This window comes from Syngnathoides biaculeatus, chromosome 6, assembly GCF_019802595.1.
Source record: "Syngnathoides biaculeatus isolate LvHL_M chromosome 6, ASM1980259v1, whole genome shotgun sequence".
In the NCBI taxonomy this organism is placed as follows: Eukaryota; Metazoa; Chordata; class Actinopteri; order Syngnathiformes; family Syngnathidae; genus Syngnathoides; species Syngnathoides biaculeatus.
The window spans coordinates 29,968,396-29,987,595 of record NC_084645.1 but is presented as its reverse complement, the minus strand read 5'-3'; the positions used below and the strand labels follow the sequence as shown (position 1 = coordinate 29,987,595).

The following is a 19,200-nucleotide window of genomic DNA, read 5'->3' as shown; positions in this document are numbered from 1 at the left end:
TCATATCAAATCAATCACCAAAAACTACCTTCTACCATCGAGAGAACATATCTCAAGTGAAGTCTTAAGCTCATCCATGCTTTTATCTCAAGTAGACTTGACTACTGTAATGGTCTTCTGACTGGAGTCCCCCCCCCCCAAAAAAAAAAAAAAAAAAAAAAAAAAAAAAAAGTACTAAACCCTCTGCAGCTCATTCAGAATGCTGCAGCTCACGTTCTGACCAAAACAAAGCGGTAAGAGCATATAACTCCAATCATCTTTAGAAAGGATTTGAAAGTTCTGCTACTGGTCTATAAATCACTAAATGATTCAGGTCCTGAATACATGAAAGAAATGCTTATGGAATACAAACCCAGTAAAGCTCTGAGATCGACTGACTCGGGTCAAATAGTGGAGCGCAGAGTCCAAAGCAAACATGGTGAAGCAGCATTTAGCGATAATGCTGGAAAAAAAAAAAAAAAATGGAATAAATTGCCAACAGACGTTAATGTTTTTAAAAATCCAGGTTGAAAACTCTTTTTGAATATATCCACTTTTTGGTCATATTACTTGTACTGTATGCAGTTTTGTCTTTTTTTTTTAAATACTTTGTCATTTTATAGTTTTTATGCCATTTTAAATGTTTTATCCCTTTAATCATGTAAACCACACTGAGTTACCTCGTGTATGAAATGCGCTGTCCAAATAAATTTGCTTTGCTTATAGACAAATTAACAGAATCGTAGGATTTAAAAAAAAAAAAAAAAAAAAACATTTGCTTACACTTGAATTTTTAGGCTGCAAGACTTCACTATCATGTAAAATGAATGGTCAAATAGTATACAGCTTTTGTTTTTTTTCCCCACCACTGCTGCTATTGTTTGTCCTCCATTATCAACATTTGGACAGAAACCATCGGGCCGGCACTGTCAACCCTCCTAATTTGCTTTTGAGGAGATTTCCTCAGCTGCGCATGGTACTCCGTTTTAAAACAGAACTGCATTCTATTAGAAAACGTCCACTTTTTTGACACCAGGTTCCGAAAACACGAAAATCGGCCCTCGCGTGCGTATGCAACTACGCACAAATTCAACGCAATGCACACATTTGCGTTTATCTGATGTCACTTTAACCGAGCGGTTCATTTTCGCCTAGTGACAACCGGGAAGTGGGACCCAATTAGTTTTCCCATGTCAACGGGAACGAGGGATGCCAAAAGAAAAAAAAACGACGAGGGGTAACAAAATCATGCGATAGGAGGAAAAGTGAATGAGACGAGATTATAGCGGTATGATTCAACATCCTCCCTATGCTGCCGTGCGCGCGCGCATGTGTTGCTGAGGCGGTTGAAAGGGAAGCCACGGCATAAGGTTTTTTTTTTTCTTCCTCTCCTCTCTACCCAGCATCCCCGGCTTCGGCACGTGTCGCGGAGCGTGTTCGGCACTTGAACAGCGGTGTTCTCGCTCGCCGCCCACACAAAAAAAAAAAGAGGAAGGGGGGGGTGGCACATTCACAAGCTTTAAGACATCGGCATAGCTCACATATACATATGCGCATTCGCCTTCAAGTTCATGAATGAAGTCCGGCTACATGCCTGTTATATAATGCTTTTCTCCTCTCAGTAAATTTAAAAAAAAAAAAAAAAAAAAAGTACAAAAAGGGACAATCCTTTGCCTGTAATATTTTTACACAGGCGCATGAAACACACCACACACGGGTCTTATGTAACACTGTTTTGCAAAGAAGCATCATGCAGCACTACACCTTTTAAACAAATCCCTGTTATGACGTTTAAAAATATATATATTTCCTCAAATGTGGCTGCTCAGTGGCAAGTGCGAGGAGATGCTGAATGGGGGAAGCCGCCTCGGCTCACACTGGCTGCACCGGCTCGAGCCTTCCGCTAGGAGTCGCCTGCTCTACAAAACGGGGAAGACCAGGGAAAATCCCTGCTGCTCAACGCACGCTGAGTGCAAGCGAGCAGCACCTGGCATGTGCATGATGCAACATAAAATGGGATTCCATTTTTTCCCAAGGAAATTCATATTACGCTGATTTTCTACAGAAAAACAATACACATGTCTAAACAATATTTGTAATAATGCACAATAGTCTCACTTACGCCCTGCCCCCTCCCAAATAAAAAGCAGATTAAAACTAAAACGCACCAAATCTGGAGTAACATTGACTGAACAATCCATCCATTTTCTTTGCCGCTTATCCTCACAAGGTCACGGGGAGTGCTGGAGTGTATCCCAGCTGTCAACGGGCAACCGTGAGCTGGTTGCCAGGCAATCGTAGGACACATGGAGACAAACAGCCGCACTCACAATCACACCTAGGGGCAATTTAGAGTGTCCAATTAATGTTGCATGTTTTTGGGATTTGGGAGGAGACCGGAGTACCCGGAGAAAACCCACGCAGGCACGGGGAGAACATGCAAACTCCACACAGGCGGGTCCGGGATCGAACCCGGGACCTCAGAACTGTGAGGCCAATGCTTTCCAGCTTAACCACACAGTGGTTCAACCTCACAGTTCTGAGGTCCCAGGTTCGATCCCGGATGCACCTATGTAGAGTTTCCATGTTCTTTCTGTGCCTGCGTGGGTTTTCTCCAGGCACTCCGGTTTCCTCAGACATCCCAAAAACATGCAACATTAATCGGACACTAAATTGCCCTTAGGTGGGATTTTGAGTGCGACTGTTTGTCTCGATGTGCCCTGCGATTGGCTGGCAACCACTTCAGGGTGTACCCCACCTGGAATAGGCTCCAGCACTCCCCGGGACCCTCGTGAGGATAAGCGGCAAAAAAAGAAAATGGATGGAAGTTTTTGTCCCGAAAAAGGACATCTACTGTAAGTTAAATAACAACAGCCCCTTGACAGCTGGGATAGGCTCCACCACTCCTGCGACCCTTGTGAGGATAAGCGGCTTAGAAAATGGATGGATAAACTTTAAAACTGATTTCTTGGGGGGGGGGGTGATTTCTTTTGGCTTCAAGACAACATACTATAATTTTGTTCTAATTCAAAAATAAAATTAAAGACAACAAAATGTGGACTTTCCATTAGATGGCAGCTGTAAAGCAAACGCATGGGACTCCAAACCACGCATATAATTTAGTGATTCCCACCAATTTAAAAAAAAAAAAAAAACTATAAAGTGGGATATTGACCGCAAATAGTGAAAACCCTGGGGCTAATTAAGACCAGTTATAATTCCATTGAAAAAAAATGTTACTTGTTTAAATCACTGAAATTCTTGAATAAGCAGGGATAAAGTGCAAAAAGTATTTAAAAAAAAAAAACTCAAAAAGGAAGAAAATTGAATCGGAATTGACAATAAATCTGAATAGGTTGCCAGCCAATCAGAGAGCAGATTTACACAATCATTCAGACTCACATTCACACCTTTGCGCAATTTGGAGTCTGAAGTTAAACTACCAAGCATGTTTTTGGGAGGTGGGAGGAAACAGGAGTACCCAGAGAAAAGCAAACTCCGCAAAGGCGAGATCGGATTCGAACGCAGGTAAATGAGAACTGTGAAGCAGATGTCCTAACCAGTCGTCCACCATTCCCCCAAACTGCAATACGGATAGGTTCCCAATGACGTCACCACAGTCCCAGGATTCCCTCTATGACGTTATAACTCTTTGACCAATCGAATAAATTCATCGAAAAAAAAAAAAATTCCCGCTTCACCTCTCACCTGTGTTTTTTTATCTCAATGACACACAAGATGGCAGCCATCGCAAGGCATGGAAACCTATCAATTGTAATATTGTCTACATGTGTTGCAGCTCCGTTTGTGTTCAATTACCTGAAAATGTTATAACGCTGCCTCATCGACACTAGCCTACTTATGGAGTTTTACATTGTTTGTACGCATTAAAGGCCCACTAAAGAATCCCAAAAAAATGCAAATATGACTTGCCACAGAGGAAGAGTATTAATACAATAAGGTGGGAAGATTTGAACGAATAATAAAACTTTTTTTTTTTTTTTTTTTTTTTAAAGTGCCAAATATGACAGCTCATGCTTCAAGAATTGGGACGTTCTTTCAGCTTCCAGATGCTGTGGGGGCGTCGCTGAACGCTCTGGAAAAAAAACCACCCTGCGGAATTTTCAGCTGTCAGTCAAACATGTCTTCTCTTCTCTCACCTATGCGGTGAGAGAAGACAAATGACACATATTGTATTCGAGTGGTAGGCATAGCTTGATAGCCAATTCCACGCTACGTTGGTAGCAAAAGGCCAAGTTATTGTAAATAAATCAGTAGCAAGTCCGCTGAATGGCCAGAGCATGAAAGAAAAGATATTGGTGAGGGCTGACACGTGTAATTCTTTGTTTGAGGTTTACTTTGACAGCAACTTTTAAGTGGTAAAAAGAGAGGTATACACTATTTCATTAAGTTACAGATTTGTGTTCACTTCTATCTCAAATGTTTGCTTGTATATAGAAGTAAAAAGCTTATACCTGAAATCATGGAGTAAATGCTGAGGCAGGGTACTGCTGTAATTTTCTGACCTTTTATCCTAAAAATTACAGTAAAAAGAAAAAGATTTTTTTTTTCTGAAAATGTGGGAGGCGAAATGATTTCACGGAATTTTTTTTGTTATCACCGTTTTAAAACCTCTGAAATGGAAATGGAGCTAGGCCTTTTTCCTCCAAATAGACAGCGACTATGTGCAAGAAACACACATGTGCAATTTTGAATTTCAGTAAAAGTGAGTGAACTTTGCCCTCTTAAAAAAAAAATAAAATAAAAAAGTCTGAGCTAGCAGATTTAAGCACACCGAGCAAAGCACGTGTTGACAAACCAGTTTTGCCTGCACGCCGGCATGGAAAAATGAGACGAGCGCACGTGTTCTGGTGGCTGACGTCATGGTTGCACCGACTTAAAGTGTCGACTGAATGCTTGGAACTTTTCGAAAGACTGCGTTGAGAATGTTAAGAGCTCTTGGCGAGAATGCGGCGCCACAGCCACATTCCCAACGAAATGTGCATTCAGATGACACCACGCTGGAGAATGACGCTCCTCCGTTGCGTTACGACAAGCTGTGGAAAAACGGGCCGGTCGGACGTCAACCAGTCTTTGTCGGTTTCATTAGAAAACCGATTAAATGGAGGCTGAACATATGCCGAGCAGTTATATTCAAATCTGTGAAAAAGCTCATTTTGGGGTACTCCTTACTTTAAAGGTATTATACCTTTGAAATTCTGTCATTTCTGAGCGGAAATTGACTTTTTATGCACTATAACAGTGGGCATATTTTTACTTTTTATGGTACTTTAAAAAAAAAAAAAATTGAAACTGAGGTTTTTTGGGGGGGGGACAGCATATATATATATATATTTTTTTTTTTACTGAAATGTTTGGTTTGTGGCGGCACGGTGGATCAGTTGGTAAACCTTTGGCATCACAGTTCTGAGGACCCAGGTTCGATCCCGGACCCACCTGTGTGGAGTTTGCATATTCTCCCCGTGCCTGCATGGGTTTTCTCCGGGCACTCCGGTTTCCTCCCACATCCCAAAAACATGCAAAAAATTAATTGGACACTCAAAAATTGCCCCTAGGTGTGATTGTGAATGCGGCTGTTTGTCTATGTGCCCTGCGATTGGCTGGCAACCAGTTGGAATCCCATTTTATGTTCCATCATGCACATGCCAGGTGCTGCTCCTGCCAGTTGACAGTTGGGATAGGCTCCAGCACTCTCTGCGACTCTTATGAGGATAAGCGGCAAAGACAATGGATGGATGTCTGTTTTACTTGAGATCATTCCAAATTGAACGTTTTGCCCTGTACGTCTTTTGTATTGTTTTGAATCCAATCATTTACAGAGTGAAAAAAAATATTTCTACATCGACTTTAGTATTTTGGGGGTGTTTTAACTGCTTCAAGATTTGAAGAGTCATTAAAAGTCTGCATTTTTATTTTGGTATGGTTTTGTTTCAAGTCTTGTACATTTTAATTCAAATCCTGACAGATTGCAAAAAAAAAAAAAAAAAAAATTTGGAAACTTGAACTCTGATATGCACCGTACAAATACATTTGCTTTGCTAAGAAATCGTTTGAACGGCCGTGCCTGAATTCATACACGCAGCTCATCCGTGGACAACTTTCAAAAGCTACAAAAGGCTGAACTATTCAGGGTTAAGAAATGCTGACGTGGCCTCTCTTTCCACAGCAGATAACGGGTATCCCCCGGCTGAAAGATGCCGCCACAGGAACGACAAATCACGCCACCCGCCGCATCAACAGGCCCGACCGGTGCGTCAGGTCCGACCAGCCCAGGCGAGAGCGCTCGTTGGAGCAGGTAAGCCTCTCTCAGATGCGCTTCCTGTATGGGTCTCAACCGCCAGAACCCCCGTTTTGGAAGCAATGCCTCGACGGCGGAACCTCAATTTACAAATGACCCATTTACGAACAATTTGAACTTTTTTTTTTTTTTTAAATAAATTACCATTTTCGATTCAATCTTGGAATGGCTGCGGAAGTCTTAGAACTTTGTGCTCATTTTCAATTTTCATTCCTTTAAAACAGTAAAAGTCACTTCGCGAACATTTGAATTTTACAGAGCAAATTATATTTGTAACCAGAGGTTCTGCTGAATTTGGCCAAACAAACTAAACTGTTGGCATTTTAGTAAAGGAGTTTCCCCCAGTTGCAGCTCAGGAGTGATTAATCGGCATTTTTTCCCCCCCTACACTATGTAAAACGGAGCAAGAGCTCAATTGGAACAATCAATGATATGAAATGTGAACACAAAGGAACTGCATTGAACTGAAGTGGATCAGAAAGACACAAATGTGAACACAAAGTGATCCGGAAAAGGAACTCTACATTCACATTGCACGCAGACTTGAAATAGAATCTGGTTCATTTTCGTCGAGCCGGGTGAAACCAAAAGGAGATCACCCCTGCTAGCAGTCTTCAATGATGTGCAATGTGAACACAAAGCAGATCAACGGATGTTTAAACTGGCTCTCAATGTGAACACAAACTGAACAGAGTCCCCTTTTTGTGTCCGATCACAGTAAACGAGGTCAGTCCCATCTTTTCACAAAAAGGAATAAGGTTGTGAAATGAAAGAGACGTTTCCTGTCATAATGAGAGTCAATTTGAAAATTAGTATTCAGTCCTGGTTCTGATCCACTTTCATCATTTAAAACCAGTCAAACTTGGGTGAACCCAAATGGAGATTCGCAACAGTATCATTGTTGTGCAATATAGACATAAAGTGGACCACGAGGGGACCAGGCTCCAAGTATATACAAGATTTCATTGTGAACCTGAAGGAAAAGCACTTTTTATGTGGGGATTTATGGATTCAAAGTCAATCATCGTCATAACAATGCTTGTTTGCACACGATATGGCACAAACGGCAAGACCAGAGATCCCAGATTAGCCTAGAAAGTCTCAAGACGTGTGAACTAGGTCAATTCATCGTTAAAAAGAAGATCAAGAAGGTTGATAAGTAGCGGAGCGACCGCTGAGAGACTTTTTGGATTCTGATTTGAAAAACAGGATGTAGTTCTGGCCCGCTTTCATCATTTGAATACAGTGTCAATTGAAGGCCAAGTGACTCCGGGAGGTGGCCATTTTTACAGCAAGTTCAAAAGGAATCCCTCAACTAACGGTCACAAAGATCCAGAATGTGAACACACCTGCAGCATCAACTAAGTGGTTCAAACGGACTCTCAATTTCAACAATTTAAAAAAAAAAAAAAAAAAAAAAAACTGGTTTGTGTTAGCTGCGGACAAGGAAAGCGACGGAAAAAGGACGTAGTTCTGTTTGCTTTCACATTGTCAATTCATTTGAAAAAGAATCCAGTCTTTGTCCTGATTGTGGTCGACTTTCTTGATTCAATGACAATATGAATCTGGATAACACTTGTGACGGGAAACCAAACTTAGATCACCTGCAGAGACCATCCAACCGAGTCACAATGAATACAAAGTGAACCTAAAACCAGATCAGAAAGATCTGGATCCAGGTTTAAAATCACAGTGTGAATGCAAACTTAACTGAATCCCTTTTGTGTTGGTTTGCCATAAACAAGGTCCACTTGTTAAAACCAGAACTGCCAGGAACTCAACCGACAGAATAAAGGACTCGCAATCATATCGCAAGATGATTGGGGGAAAAAAAAAATATCGTGTTCTGGCTGTGGGCCAATGTCCTCTTTTGATCCAGGTCTAGGTCAACTCCACTTTCCTTATTCAATACAACACACTCCAAGGCAAAGTGACTCAAGTGCGCTTTGTGTTCACATTGTGAAAGCAATCGGAACCCAAATTCCGGGTTCGGTTACTGTACGTGCTGCAAAAATGCTGACTCATCACTTTGAATTCACCCGTTCTATTTTCAGCCATTGATGGTTCCACGATTAAGTGTTGCGCAAGTGTCCGCAAATAGCCCATTTTCACATAGTTTCGAACCATGCATCGGATCGGATCAAAAGAATTCCAGTTATCAGGAGGTATGATGTCATGATTCCTGAATGAAAGTGGTGCATTCGGGTGCCGCTGGATTTCTCAACGCACCCAAGAGGTGGGGTGCAAAGGGGTGTGCGAATGGGATCGCTATTCCTATATGGTCAACGGATGACTAAGCGGCGAACGAGTGCATGACTCATCGATGTGCACCGGTATGTGTGCGCAACATCAGTGACATGGGAGGGGGAGGGGGGGGGGGGGGAATGAGCATTAGTCATCCTAAAGGCACCATTCATCAATGCACCTTCATTTTTATATCTTATTAGATGACGATTTCATGCAAAACTTTTAAAAATATGGAGGGAGGGGGAGAGAAGCTGGGTTACTGGCACACTGCGCAGTATTTTTGTCCAGACAGAAGTGGGTCAAACCCTGGCAAGGGCGATTCCGTGCAAAAAATAAAATAAATAAATCACGTCAAAGGCGCTTAAAAAATCCCACCTGATGTGCAACCTTTCACGTAATATTGAAAATAAATCTGTTTTAAGCTGCCAAATGTAGGTCACGTTATTTTTTTATGAGGAGGTAATGGGGCTCAAAGTCCGCTGTATCTACCCCCCCCCCCCAAAAAAAAAAGAAGTGGGCCACCCAAAAAAGAAAATGTAGGTGAAAACGCACACAAGTGAAGCTAATATTCGTACAACTTGCTTACCTGCCCGGTTATGCAACCACCGCAACATACTCGATTCGAGCCCAGCGAACCCCAATTCCCCCCCCCCCCCTTAAAAAAATAATGCGTCAAGAGTGAAGTTTGGGCACACCTGGCTTCATTTGAACTGGCTGTGTGAGGATGAAGTGAGAGAAAGATTGGGGGGGGGGGACTCACCTGCCCACTTGCCCAGCCGGGGGGAGATCAGCTGCCCGTTGCCCAGCACCCACACCCTGAAGCCGGAGAGGAGCCGGTAGAGGAGCCACAGAAGCGCCGAGGCCACCGCGAAGGCCCCGACCCAGAAAAGAGGCGTCTCGGCCCCGCGCAGCATGCCCCGAACGTCGCTCCACGTCATGGCAGCGGCGGTGGTGGTGTCCGGTCCGAAAGTGGGCGTAAGACTCGTCGGGTGAGTGAGACCTCAATTGGAAGCCTCGAATTTCCACGGCAGGACGTGAGAGTGGCTTTATAAGGAGGTTGTAGCATTACGCTTCTCCACTCCCCCCCCCCCCGGCCACACTTGCTGAGCCTGATTTTGACCACGCCCCGCCTACCTCGGCTTCTATTGGCCGCGGGCCCCGCCTCTCAAGCGCTCCCTCGCCTCCCGTTGGCTTAAATTCCGCGTCAATCATTCGCCTCCCGTTCCACGAGAAGGGCGGGCCCAAAGGAGGCCGGGACGCGTCGCGATTGGCCGGCGGGCCGAACAGGTTTGCCGGTTTCAGGGTGCGTTACGAAACCCCACCGGAGTGGCCACGCCGCTTTATGAATGAAAGGCGGCTCTCATTGGTGGGACCCGCTCACCTCGGCGCTCCCCCCTCGACTTCGGCCGAAGGGGCGAGCGCCGATTGGCCCAGCGACACGTCGGTTTGGGACGTCATCGTATGCCGACTAGGACATGAGTCACTCACTTGGTTATTTCAGATATCTGGTCGTCGTCCGCATAGACACCGCCAAATAACAGTTCTATTCGTGCACAGTACAGAACATCCGTCAATTGATCCATCATACTATTTGTATAGCTATCATCCATCCATCTATCCCGCCACCCATCCATCTACAAATCCCAATTCCAAAGAAGTTGGGCATTGTGTTAAACATAACTAAATGACTTGCAAACCCTTTTCAACCTCAATTTATATTCAGTTGGAACCCCTTACAAACCACCATCATTGTGTGAAAAAAAAAATAATAATCAGAAAAGTTCACACAGTTCATTGCTACATCTACAGAGGCAAGTTAAAACTGTACCATGCAAAAGGGAAGCCAGATACTTTATCAACACCCAGAAACGCTCACAGCTTGTCTGGGCCCAAACTCATTTGAAATGGACTACCACTAAGTAGAAAAATATGTTGTAGTGTGACAAGTCCACATTTCACATAACATATATTTCACAAAAATCGTGGATGTCACTACCTCTGGATCAGAGAGGAAAAGAATGACATGGAATGTGTGATAACAAGCTCCAAAGGTTGAAAAGACAGCATCTGTGATGGTATGGGGGCTGTGATAGTAGCCATGGCTCCAGGTAACCCTCACAATTGTCAAGGCACCATTATGGCTGACAGGTACATACAAGTTTTTGGTGCTGCCTTCCAAGCAACAACTTTATCAGAGATGTACTTAGTGCCCTCGGTTCCCGAATGTTGTTTAAAGGAAAAATGATGTAGTGCAGTGGTAAACGTCCCCATATTCAAACAATTTGGGGAATGTGCTGCAGGCATTAAATTCAAAATGAATGAAAATAAAAAATGAAAAAAAAGTTTAGCAGTTTAAATATTAATGATGTTGACTTTGCAGTGTATTCAATCCATCCATCCAATTTCCTTTGTCGCTTATCCTCACAAGGGTCACAGGTAGTGCTGGAGCCTCTCCCAGCTGTCAACAGGCAGGAGGCGGGGTACACCCTGAACAGGTTGCCAGCCAATCGCAGGGCACATGGAGACAAACAGCCGCACTCACAATCACACCTTGGGGCAATTTAGAGTGTTTGATTAATGTTGCATGTTTTGGGGGAAAACACGCAAACTCCACACAGGCGGGGCCGCGATCGAACCTGGGTCCTCAGAAGTGTGAGGCCATCGCTTTACCGCCCAATTGAACATAGGTTGAAAATAATTTGCAAATCATGTTGTTATTATTAACAATTTGGTATAAATTCCCAACTTCATTGTAATTCGGGTTTTTAATTCATCCGTCTGTCATCCGGCCATCTATCTGCCAACAAAACTATAGCAGATACTGCATAGCAATCCCAGTACTGCGCATAGCATGCTAATTATATACTGTACATGTGACGTTATCCGAAAAAAACTACAACTCCCAACAATGCGTTTTGCTCCCACTCTCGCGAGACTTCCCCTCCACCTCTGATCATCGTCACGACAGTGCACGAGTTGTAAAGAAGACGGGGACGTTACATAAACAACACACGGACCACGTGCTTGTCCTTAAACATGGTTTTATTTTCATGTTAGATTACTGTACATACAATACACCTTGTATTAAATCACGTGTTCACCTCGTCTATACAATTTCCTCTTCATCCCTCACACACGCACGCAAATGCAGGCGCCATGCTCGCCCTCTCTTGCGCGCTCTCTCTCTCTCTCTCTCTCATGCACGCGCACAAATTAGACGTAAAATACGCGCCAAATGACCTCTGAAGAAGTCACGTGAAGCCTGACCCGAAATCTGCGTGCGCGCAAGACTATAAAAAAAAGCTTCGTGCACGGCCGGCGTGCGCGCGGGCGTCGGCTCACAATCCGTGTCGCAAAACGACGCGCGTGCACGCGACTGCAACCTGAGCTCAGAAGACCTCACACGCGCACGCGCGGACACACACACACACACAATCCCACAGGGATGAAGTCAAATTCTAAATCACGTCATGATACATAATGATATAAAACATGCGACGTCGCCTTTGCAGAGCGACATTTACATACAGTGCACATATGAGTATCAAAAGGAGAACACGTAGGCACGCACGCGCGCACACACACTCTCTCTCCCTCACACACACACACAGGTGGGTTGAAAAAAAGAGAAAACTATTTCTTAATTTAGTTTACACGACAACAAAAAAAAAAAAAGTTTGAGTCCCCTTGACACGTGGTTCGTCCTGGCAACTGTAAACAGGACACACAAAAAGTGGAATTTTAATATTGGGGAAATGATGGATAGCTCCTACTTTTACAAGGCATTTAATATACTAATATATATTTTTTAAAAATCAAAGCGTGTCGTCTTAATTCAAATTTTCAATCCCTCCTTTATCTCACACACAATTACACAACCCTGACTCTCAAAGTTGTTGATTTTTTTTATAATATCATTTATTAATTTTCATGTATATGAATGTATAGGTTCCTGATCCCCTCCTCTTAAGATATACACAAAACGACACTCCCAGAACACCTGATCGGCACTACACGAGGGCAAAGTAAACACATGCACATAGCATACGCTCTACTTATGGAGCATATGTAGCATATAGCATGTATCGGCGTTTACATACAGTATAAATATAAACTAACGAGACATTTATTGTTATACCACATTTTTTATTAAACATAAAAAAATGACAACATAAAAATGAAAACAAAATTAAGAGTAACATTGGTAATGCTCATTTTAAGCTTTTTAAGATTTAATTTCAAACACAAAGCACTTGGTTTCTCATTTCAGCACCACCAAAACTGGACAGCGACACACACACACGCAGACGAATCAGGACCTCAAGTGTGAGCGTCCTCCTCATCTTTACAATAATAGCAATATTTAACACAACATATCAACCTTTTACTATCCTCTTGATGAGTACTGTACTACGACAAAAGTGTACAAAGTGGCAGCAAAGAGGAACACAGGTTGAATGCACAGAACACACACACACACACACTCCACAGATATGAATAATATCGTCAGTTTACATTGCACAGCAAAGGAACGGAACATAACATACCTCTTTCTGGCTTTATGGGAGACGTCTGAACACATGCACTTACAGAGAGAAAGAGAGAGAGAGAGAGAGAGAAAAATGTAAATAATCTAACACAAAAATTGACATATGATAAATAGTATCTGTCTACATTTATAAAACATTGTCACAAGTTGAGGTATAGTTTGCAAGGCGGAATCTCACGCTTTACCAGCTGTGTAATTTTCACCACGCTGGAATTATAAAATAATGTTCTTTTTCAGTTTTTTTTTAATTGTCATTTCACACACACAGTTATGTTTGTGTAGTACAAAATAATGTAGTAACCATCGGCTGTGTACAGTTCAAATATTGCCACAAACATGTATAATTCAACAAATTCTAAATCAAACTAAATAAGAAGAATTGGGGAACAAAAAAATCATAATAATTAAATATTACATTCTTTCAAAACTTATATTTCATTTGCTAACATCAGATCAGCGAATGTAAATTATTATGGATTGATTTTGCAAAGACAACAGCTTTTTTTGTACTCTAAATACATTTTTACTTGTATATTAGATTTAAAAATGTATTCTTTTCATTCTAAAGGTTAATTTAAATAGATTTAGCACATGAGGGAACACACACACACACACACACACAAACCTTTAGAAACTCCGAGTCTTGGTTTAATTTCTACATTAAGACCAAAACAATTTAATGCAAAATTTCCAATCTGACATAATGTTCGAACGTTACGTAATTATCGACAATGACATAATTGCTATGATTAGAAAAGAGCACACACACACACTCACAAAATTCACACACACTATGAGTTCCTACATGTGAAATTATGTATTTTAACTATTTGAATTACAATCGGGTGATGAGTGATAAATAATTTATTTAAGACACTCAAAATTGCACACAAACAATCCAAAAAATCTAAACTCTCACATGTGCGAGCGCACACACACACACACACGTGGCTCTCAAAAGGGAATACAACCCTCACATTTTTCTAACTATAATTTATGATATCACTCTAAACAATGGAGTACAGCGTGTATAATAATGTAAATTTACCCCTCAAAATAGTCACCACACAGCCGTTAATGTCTGCACCGCTGGCAACAAAAGTGAGTCAACCCCGAAGGGAAAATGTCCAATTTGTGCCGGGTTAACTACTTTCTCCGCCCGGTGTCACGTGACCTGTTGATGTGCACGGCTTCTCAGCTGCAGCACTGCTAGCGAGACCAGGACACGTCCCACCCAGGACAGAACTCAACATGGCCGCCCAAAGAGGTTGAGCGCATGTGCTTATCGCGTCGTAGAAAAGATGATGTACTGGAAAACCCACAAACAGTTTCCTGAAGGACTACCAGAACCGGCGGCACAGTGTCTCAGCTGGTAAAGCGTTGGCCTCACAGTTCTGAGGACCGGGGTTCAAATCCCGGCCCCACCTGTGTGGAGTTTGCATGTTCTCCCCGTGTCTGCGTGGGTTTTCTCCGGGCACTCCGGTTTCCTCCCACATCCCAGAAAGATGTGACATTAATCGGAGACTCTAATTTGCCCCGAGGTGTGATTTTGAGCGTGCTTGCCCGTGTCTATGTGCCCTGCGGTTGGCTGGCAAACGGTTCAGGGTGTACCCTGCCTCCGTTGACAGCTGGAATGGGCTCCAGCACTCCCCGCGACCCTTGTGAGGATAAGCGGCTAAGAAAATGGATGGATGGATGGATTACCGGAACCGTGTCCTGGTGTCTGATGAGACCAAAATCGACGTATTAGTGGTTAAGATGGTTTCCTGCATGTGTGAGGGCAACAAAGTGCAGAGAACAAAGTTCTGCTCATTGAGAGGACCATCAACACTAATACGCGCTAGTGAAAAATCCCTTTGGAAACAAGCCCACAGGGATGTATTCCAACATGCTTCCCTTCCTAAACTGCCTTGCCAAACGATCTGAGGGTAGAGACGACGAACGTGGTGACACGAGCGAGTTTCTAGACCTAAACCCCATTGAACATTGAACACTTATGGGTGCAGTCACTTTTGTTGCCAGCGGTTGGACATTAATATCGGTGTGTCGAGTTATTTTGAAATGACAGAAAATCCACATTGCTGTACGAGCTCCACACGCACATTATGTACATTATGCAAATGTCATTTCTTCTGTGTTGTCCCATGAAAAGAGACCATAAAATATTGACAAACATGTACACACAATATTTACTCAGCAATGCAGTGATGCTACGATACAAGTCAACAGGAAACATCCGAGTCTTCAAAACTAATCACTGATGCACCTAAGATGAAGTTTTTCAGGTGGAATGCGAGATTTGAACCTAAAACTTGTGACTGTGAGACTGATGTCCTGACCACATTTAAGCTACACGCCATCATTTGAAAATATTTATCGACACTCACACACACATACTTAAAATGCAAAAAAATGGGGTACAAAATAGCTTCGATACAGAAAAGAAAAAAACGTATTTTGTTGGAAATAATTATGGAATTTTTTGATTGAGAATGATATTATATCTATATTTAAAAAGTGTTGACAAAATATTGGAAATATCACTTACTGTGAAGGAAAACAGATTTACTGTATTACATTTTACCAATAAGTACAAGATGTAACATGTCATGTGCAAAACACTTTTTTCTCGTTTGCATGCAATTTACAAAAAAAATAATAACAGAGAGCAATAGATGCACAGAAAGATTTGACACTTTTTTTTCCTCCGTATTAAGAAAAATCACTTCATGCACACACGATCATATTGGAAGAAATTTGGAAAGCTGTGTTTGTCTTTTTTCAATCAAGCGGGCTCAGTGTGAGCGAGTATTGATATTTTGTCACAATATTTTGGATAGAGATGGAAATGTTTTTTTTTTTGTTTGTTTGCAAGTAGCAGCTTTTTCCCCCCACGAACAACAAATAGAACACAATTGCAGCACAATTTCCAACTTAAATAAGTACACATTGCACTCCATCGTTTTTCGTCATTATAAAAGAAAATACTATATTTGGGGGGGGGGGGGTCTATGTCAGATTCCAGCATTTTGAGGCTAATTAAGGCCTTAATTTAAAAGAAAAATCTGATGTCAAAACTTTTAGGGGTCCACTTGTATGGCATGCCATTTTTATTGTGATGTTTCCTAGTTTTTGAAAAATTCCTTCATCAAGTAACTTGAATGTAGCACACAGGAAAGAAACATGAGACGGAGCAAAGTTTACCTTGGCACCTTTTGAACACAAGACATTGGCTGGCGATGGGGCTTGAGGCACTCTCGGGGGATTGGACTGACAACCCCTCCTCATCTTCAGCCTTTTCCCCAGCTTGGTTTTGCACCTTCCATCCTTCCTGGGTCAACATAAGGAAAAGATTCATGTGAGCCTTGCGAAAAAAAAAAATGAAGGAAAACACACCCAAAAGCAAGGTTCCTTTCTTTTTTTGTGTGTCTTTTACATGTAATTAAGATGAAAAATATTTTGTATTCTATTTAGTCCAATTCAAATTGAAACACATGAGAGTTCAGATTTTATTATTAACTATATGTACCTTTAATCTATTTAATCTACAAAATGTTTGTATTTATTCCATTCAAATTGCATGAGATTGAAATGAAAACACTATTCTTTTTTTTGTCAATTAGAATGCATTACAAATATTTATCAGGTTGAATTTTTAGTTATTCAATGTTATGAAAACAAACAAGAGCAAGATATAGATATATTTTCAAATTTCCGTGTGTTTTATTAATTCATTTATTAATTTAGCTACTATTTGGATTATAAACACACATGAGGAAGATTGATTATAAAATGTTATATTTAATTTATTTTAAAATTAACACATATATGAAGCTTAATTATTTTTCTTTCAGCTGAAATGTTTACATTTAAATATAAATATATGACGTGAAAACAACCCTCAAAAAATGTTGACTTAAATATTAATTTTTTTCATGTATTAATATATCCTATTCTGCGTGAAAATGAAATTTGATGCACTTCATATAAACAATAGACTAACATGAAAAAAATACATTATACAATACAAAGCAAAGGTATGTTAATATTACATGTAAAAGTGACTTGTGTGACACAATATACATTATAAATTTGTGTTTTTTGGACATCATTCTCTTCCTTAGGAGTGGCTATGAGTCAAATTTAAATATGACATCATACATTCCCAATGATTAAGATTAAAAAAACAATTATGAGGTGAAATTCTTAATGTGATTAATATGTTTAATGTACTTTGAGAGTCAAGTGCATGCAAGTTTCTTGAAGGTACAAGAAGTGGGAAGTATAAGATCCTTTGGAGTGTTCAAATGATGGGAGTAGGACATGGTAGAGGGGGGTGGGGGTGGAGGACATGAGCAGCCATTTTCTCTGCCGAGGCTCCACTGCCTTTTCTTTTGTAGGTTATATATTTTTTTCAATTTATTTAGTTAGTTATTGAGGGCAAGGGTGACACATATAAAATGTATGCAAGTAATGCAGTAGTGACATTACATTCGATTACATTCATTCATGTGCATCACTCATCCCCGGGGCTCCTCACAAGATGGCCGACCTGTTTGAGGAAGAGATGAGGAAGAGATCTTTTTTTTTTTTTTTTTTGTTTTTTTTACCCTCAGCCTTATTAGCACACACGTGCACACACACACCCACGAACACACGGCCCCCTCCCCTCCCCATTGACACACACACATAACTAATTGTACCTCTTTATTTTAACTTTTACTGGAATCCAGTGAATCCATCCATTCATTTTCTTCGCTGCTTATTCTCACGAGGGTCGCGGGGAGTGCTGGAGCCTATCCCAGCTGGGTGCACCCTGAACTGGTTGCCAGCCAATCACAGGGCATATCGAGACAAACAGCCACACTCAAAATCACACCTCGGGACCATTTAGAGTATCCGATTGTTGTTGGGATGCGGGAGGAAACCGGAGTGCCCGGAGGAAACCCACGCAGGCACGGGGAGAACATCCAAACTCCACACAGGCGGGTCCGGGATTGAACCCGGGACCTCAGAACTGTGAGGCCAACGCTTTACCAGCTACTCCACTGTTCCACCTCCAGTGAATCCAATCTGATTATTTTTCTTGCATTATTTTCCCTTCAGAGAAAATTATTTTAAAATTCACCACCTGTAGCCAGGTTAACATAGGAACATGAAATTTGGGCGGGGGATAGTCTGGAATTTTGGTTGGAAGCGGCAATTTTAGGCCATTATCAGGAATTCTTAAAAGATAAAGTATAACTTGTATACGAAACAGACATACGACACTACTACAAAACCCAATTCCAATGAAGTCCGAACGTCTGTCAAACAAATAAAAACACAATATGATGACTTGCAAATTCATGTTCAACCGATATTTCATTGACTACACGGCAAAGATATCATATATTTAATCTTGAAACTGATGAATTTTCTTGCTTTTAGCAAATTATCATTAACTTGGGATTTTATGGCTCCAACAAGTTCCCAAAAAGATGCGACAGGTGGCAAAAAAAAAGACTGATAAAGTTGACGAATGGTCATCAAACACCTGTTTTTAACATCCCACAGGTAAACGGGTGATTGCGTATAAAAGGAACGTCCCTAAATTGCTCACTCATTTACAAGCAAAGATGGGTTTGTGAACAAGTGCGTGAGAAAATAGTCAAACAGTTGAAGAGTAATGTTCTTCAGTGTTTAAGAAATTAAAGAATAATGTTCTTCAATGTACAATTGCAATGGAATTTAGGGATTTTTTTCATCTATTGTCAGTAATATCATCAAAAGGTTGAGAGAATCTGGGGAAATCACTGCATGCAACCGGCAACGCCGAAAACCAACGTTTAATGCCCGTGAGTTTTGATCCTTCAGGCGGCACTCCATCAAAAACCGACATCAGTGTGTCAAGGATATCGTCGCATGGGCTCGGGAACACTTCAGAAAACCAACGTCAGTAAATACAGTTTGGCGCTACATTTGTGAGTGCAACTTAAAACTCTACTATGCAAAGCAAAAGCCATTTATCAACAACAGCCAGAAACTCCACCGGCTTGTCTGGGCCCGAGCTCATTTAAGATGGACTGATGCAAAGTGGCAAAGTCTTTTGTGATCCAAAGAGTCC

At 41.5% G+C, this 19,200-nt stretch overlaps 1 protein-coding gene and 1 long non-coding RNA gene across 3 annotated transcripts in view; both read right to left on the bottom strand.

Annotated features, from left to right (window-relative positions):
* The window catches only part of hsd17b12a (hydroxysteroid (17-beta) dehydrogenase 12a), a 37,720-nt gene extending 28,061 nt beyond the window's left edge, over nt 1–9,659 (bottom strand). Inside the window, exon 1 of the mRNA XM_061823143.1 lies at nt 9,306–9,659. Within this exon, the coding sequence (XP_061679127.1) occupies nt 9,306–9,483 (178 nt within the window). The 5' untranslated portion in view covers nt 9,484–9,659. The remainder of the gene's footprint in view (nt 1–9,305) is intronic.
* Nucleotides 9,660–11,569: 1,910 nt separating this feature from the next.
* LOC133502149 (uncharacterized) overlaps nt 11,570–19,200 on the bottom strand; it is a 28,488-nt gene continuing 20,857 nt past the window's right edge. For both annotated transcript variants that reach the window (XR_009795373.1, XR_009795372.1), the window contains 3 exons: nt 16,299–16,425; nt 13,093–13,130; nt 11,570–12,256 (listed from right to left, as the gene is read on the bottom strand). This is a non-coding gene — a long non-coding RNA (uncharacterized LOC133502149). The remainder of the gene's footprint in view (nt 12,257–13,092; nt 13,131–16,298; nt 16,426–19,200) is intronic.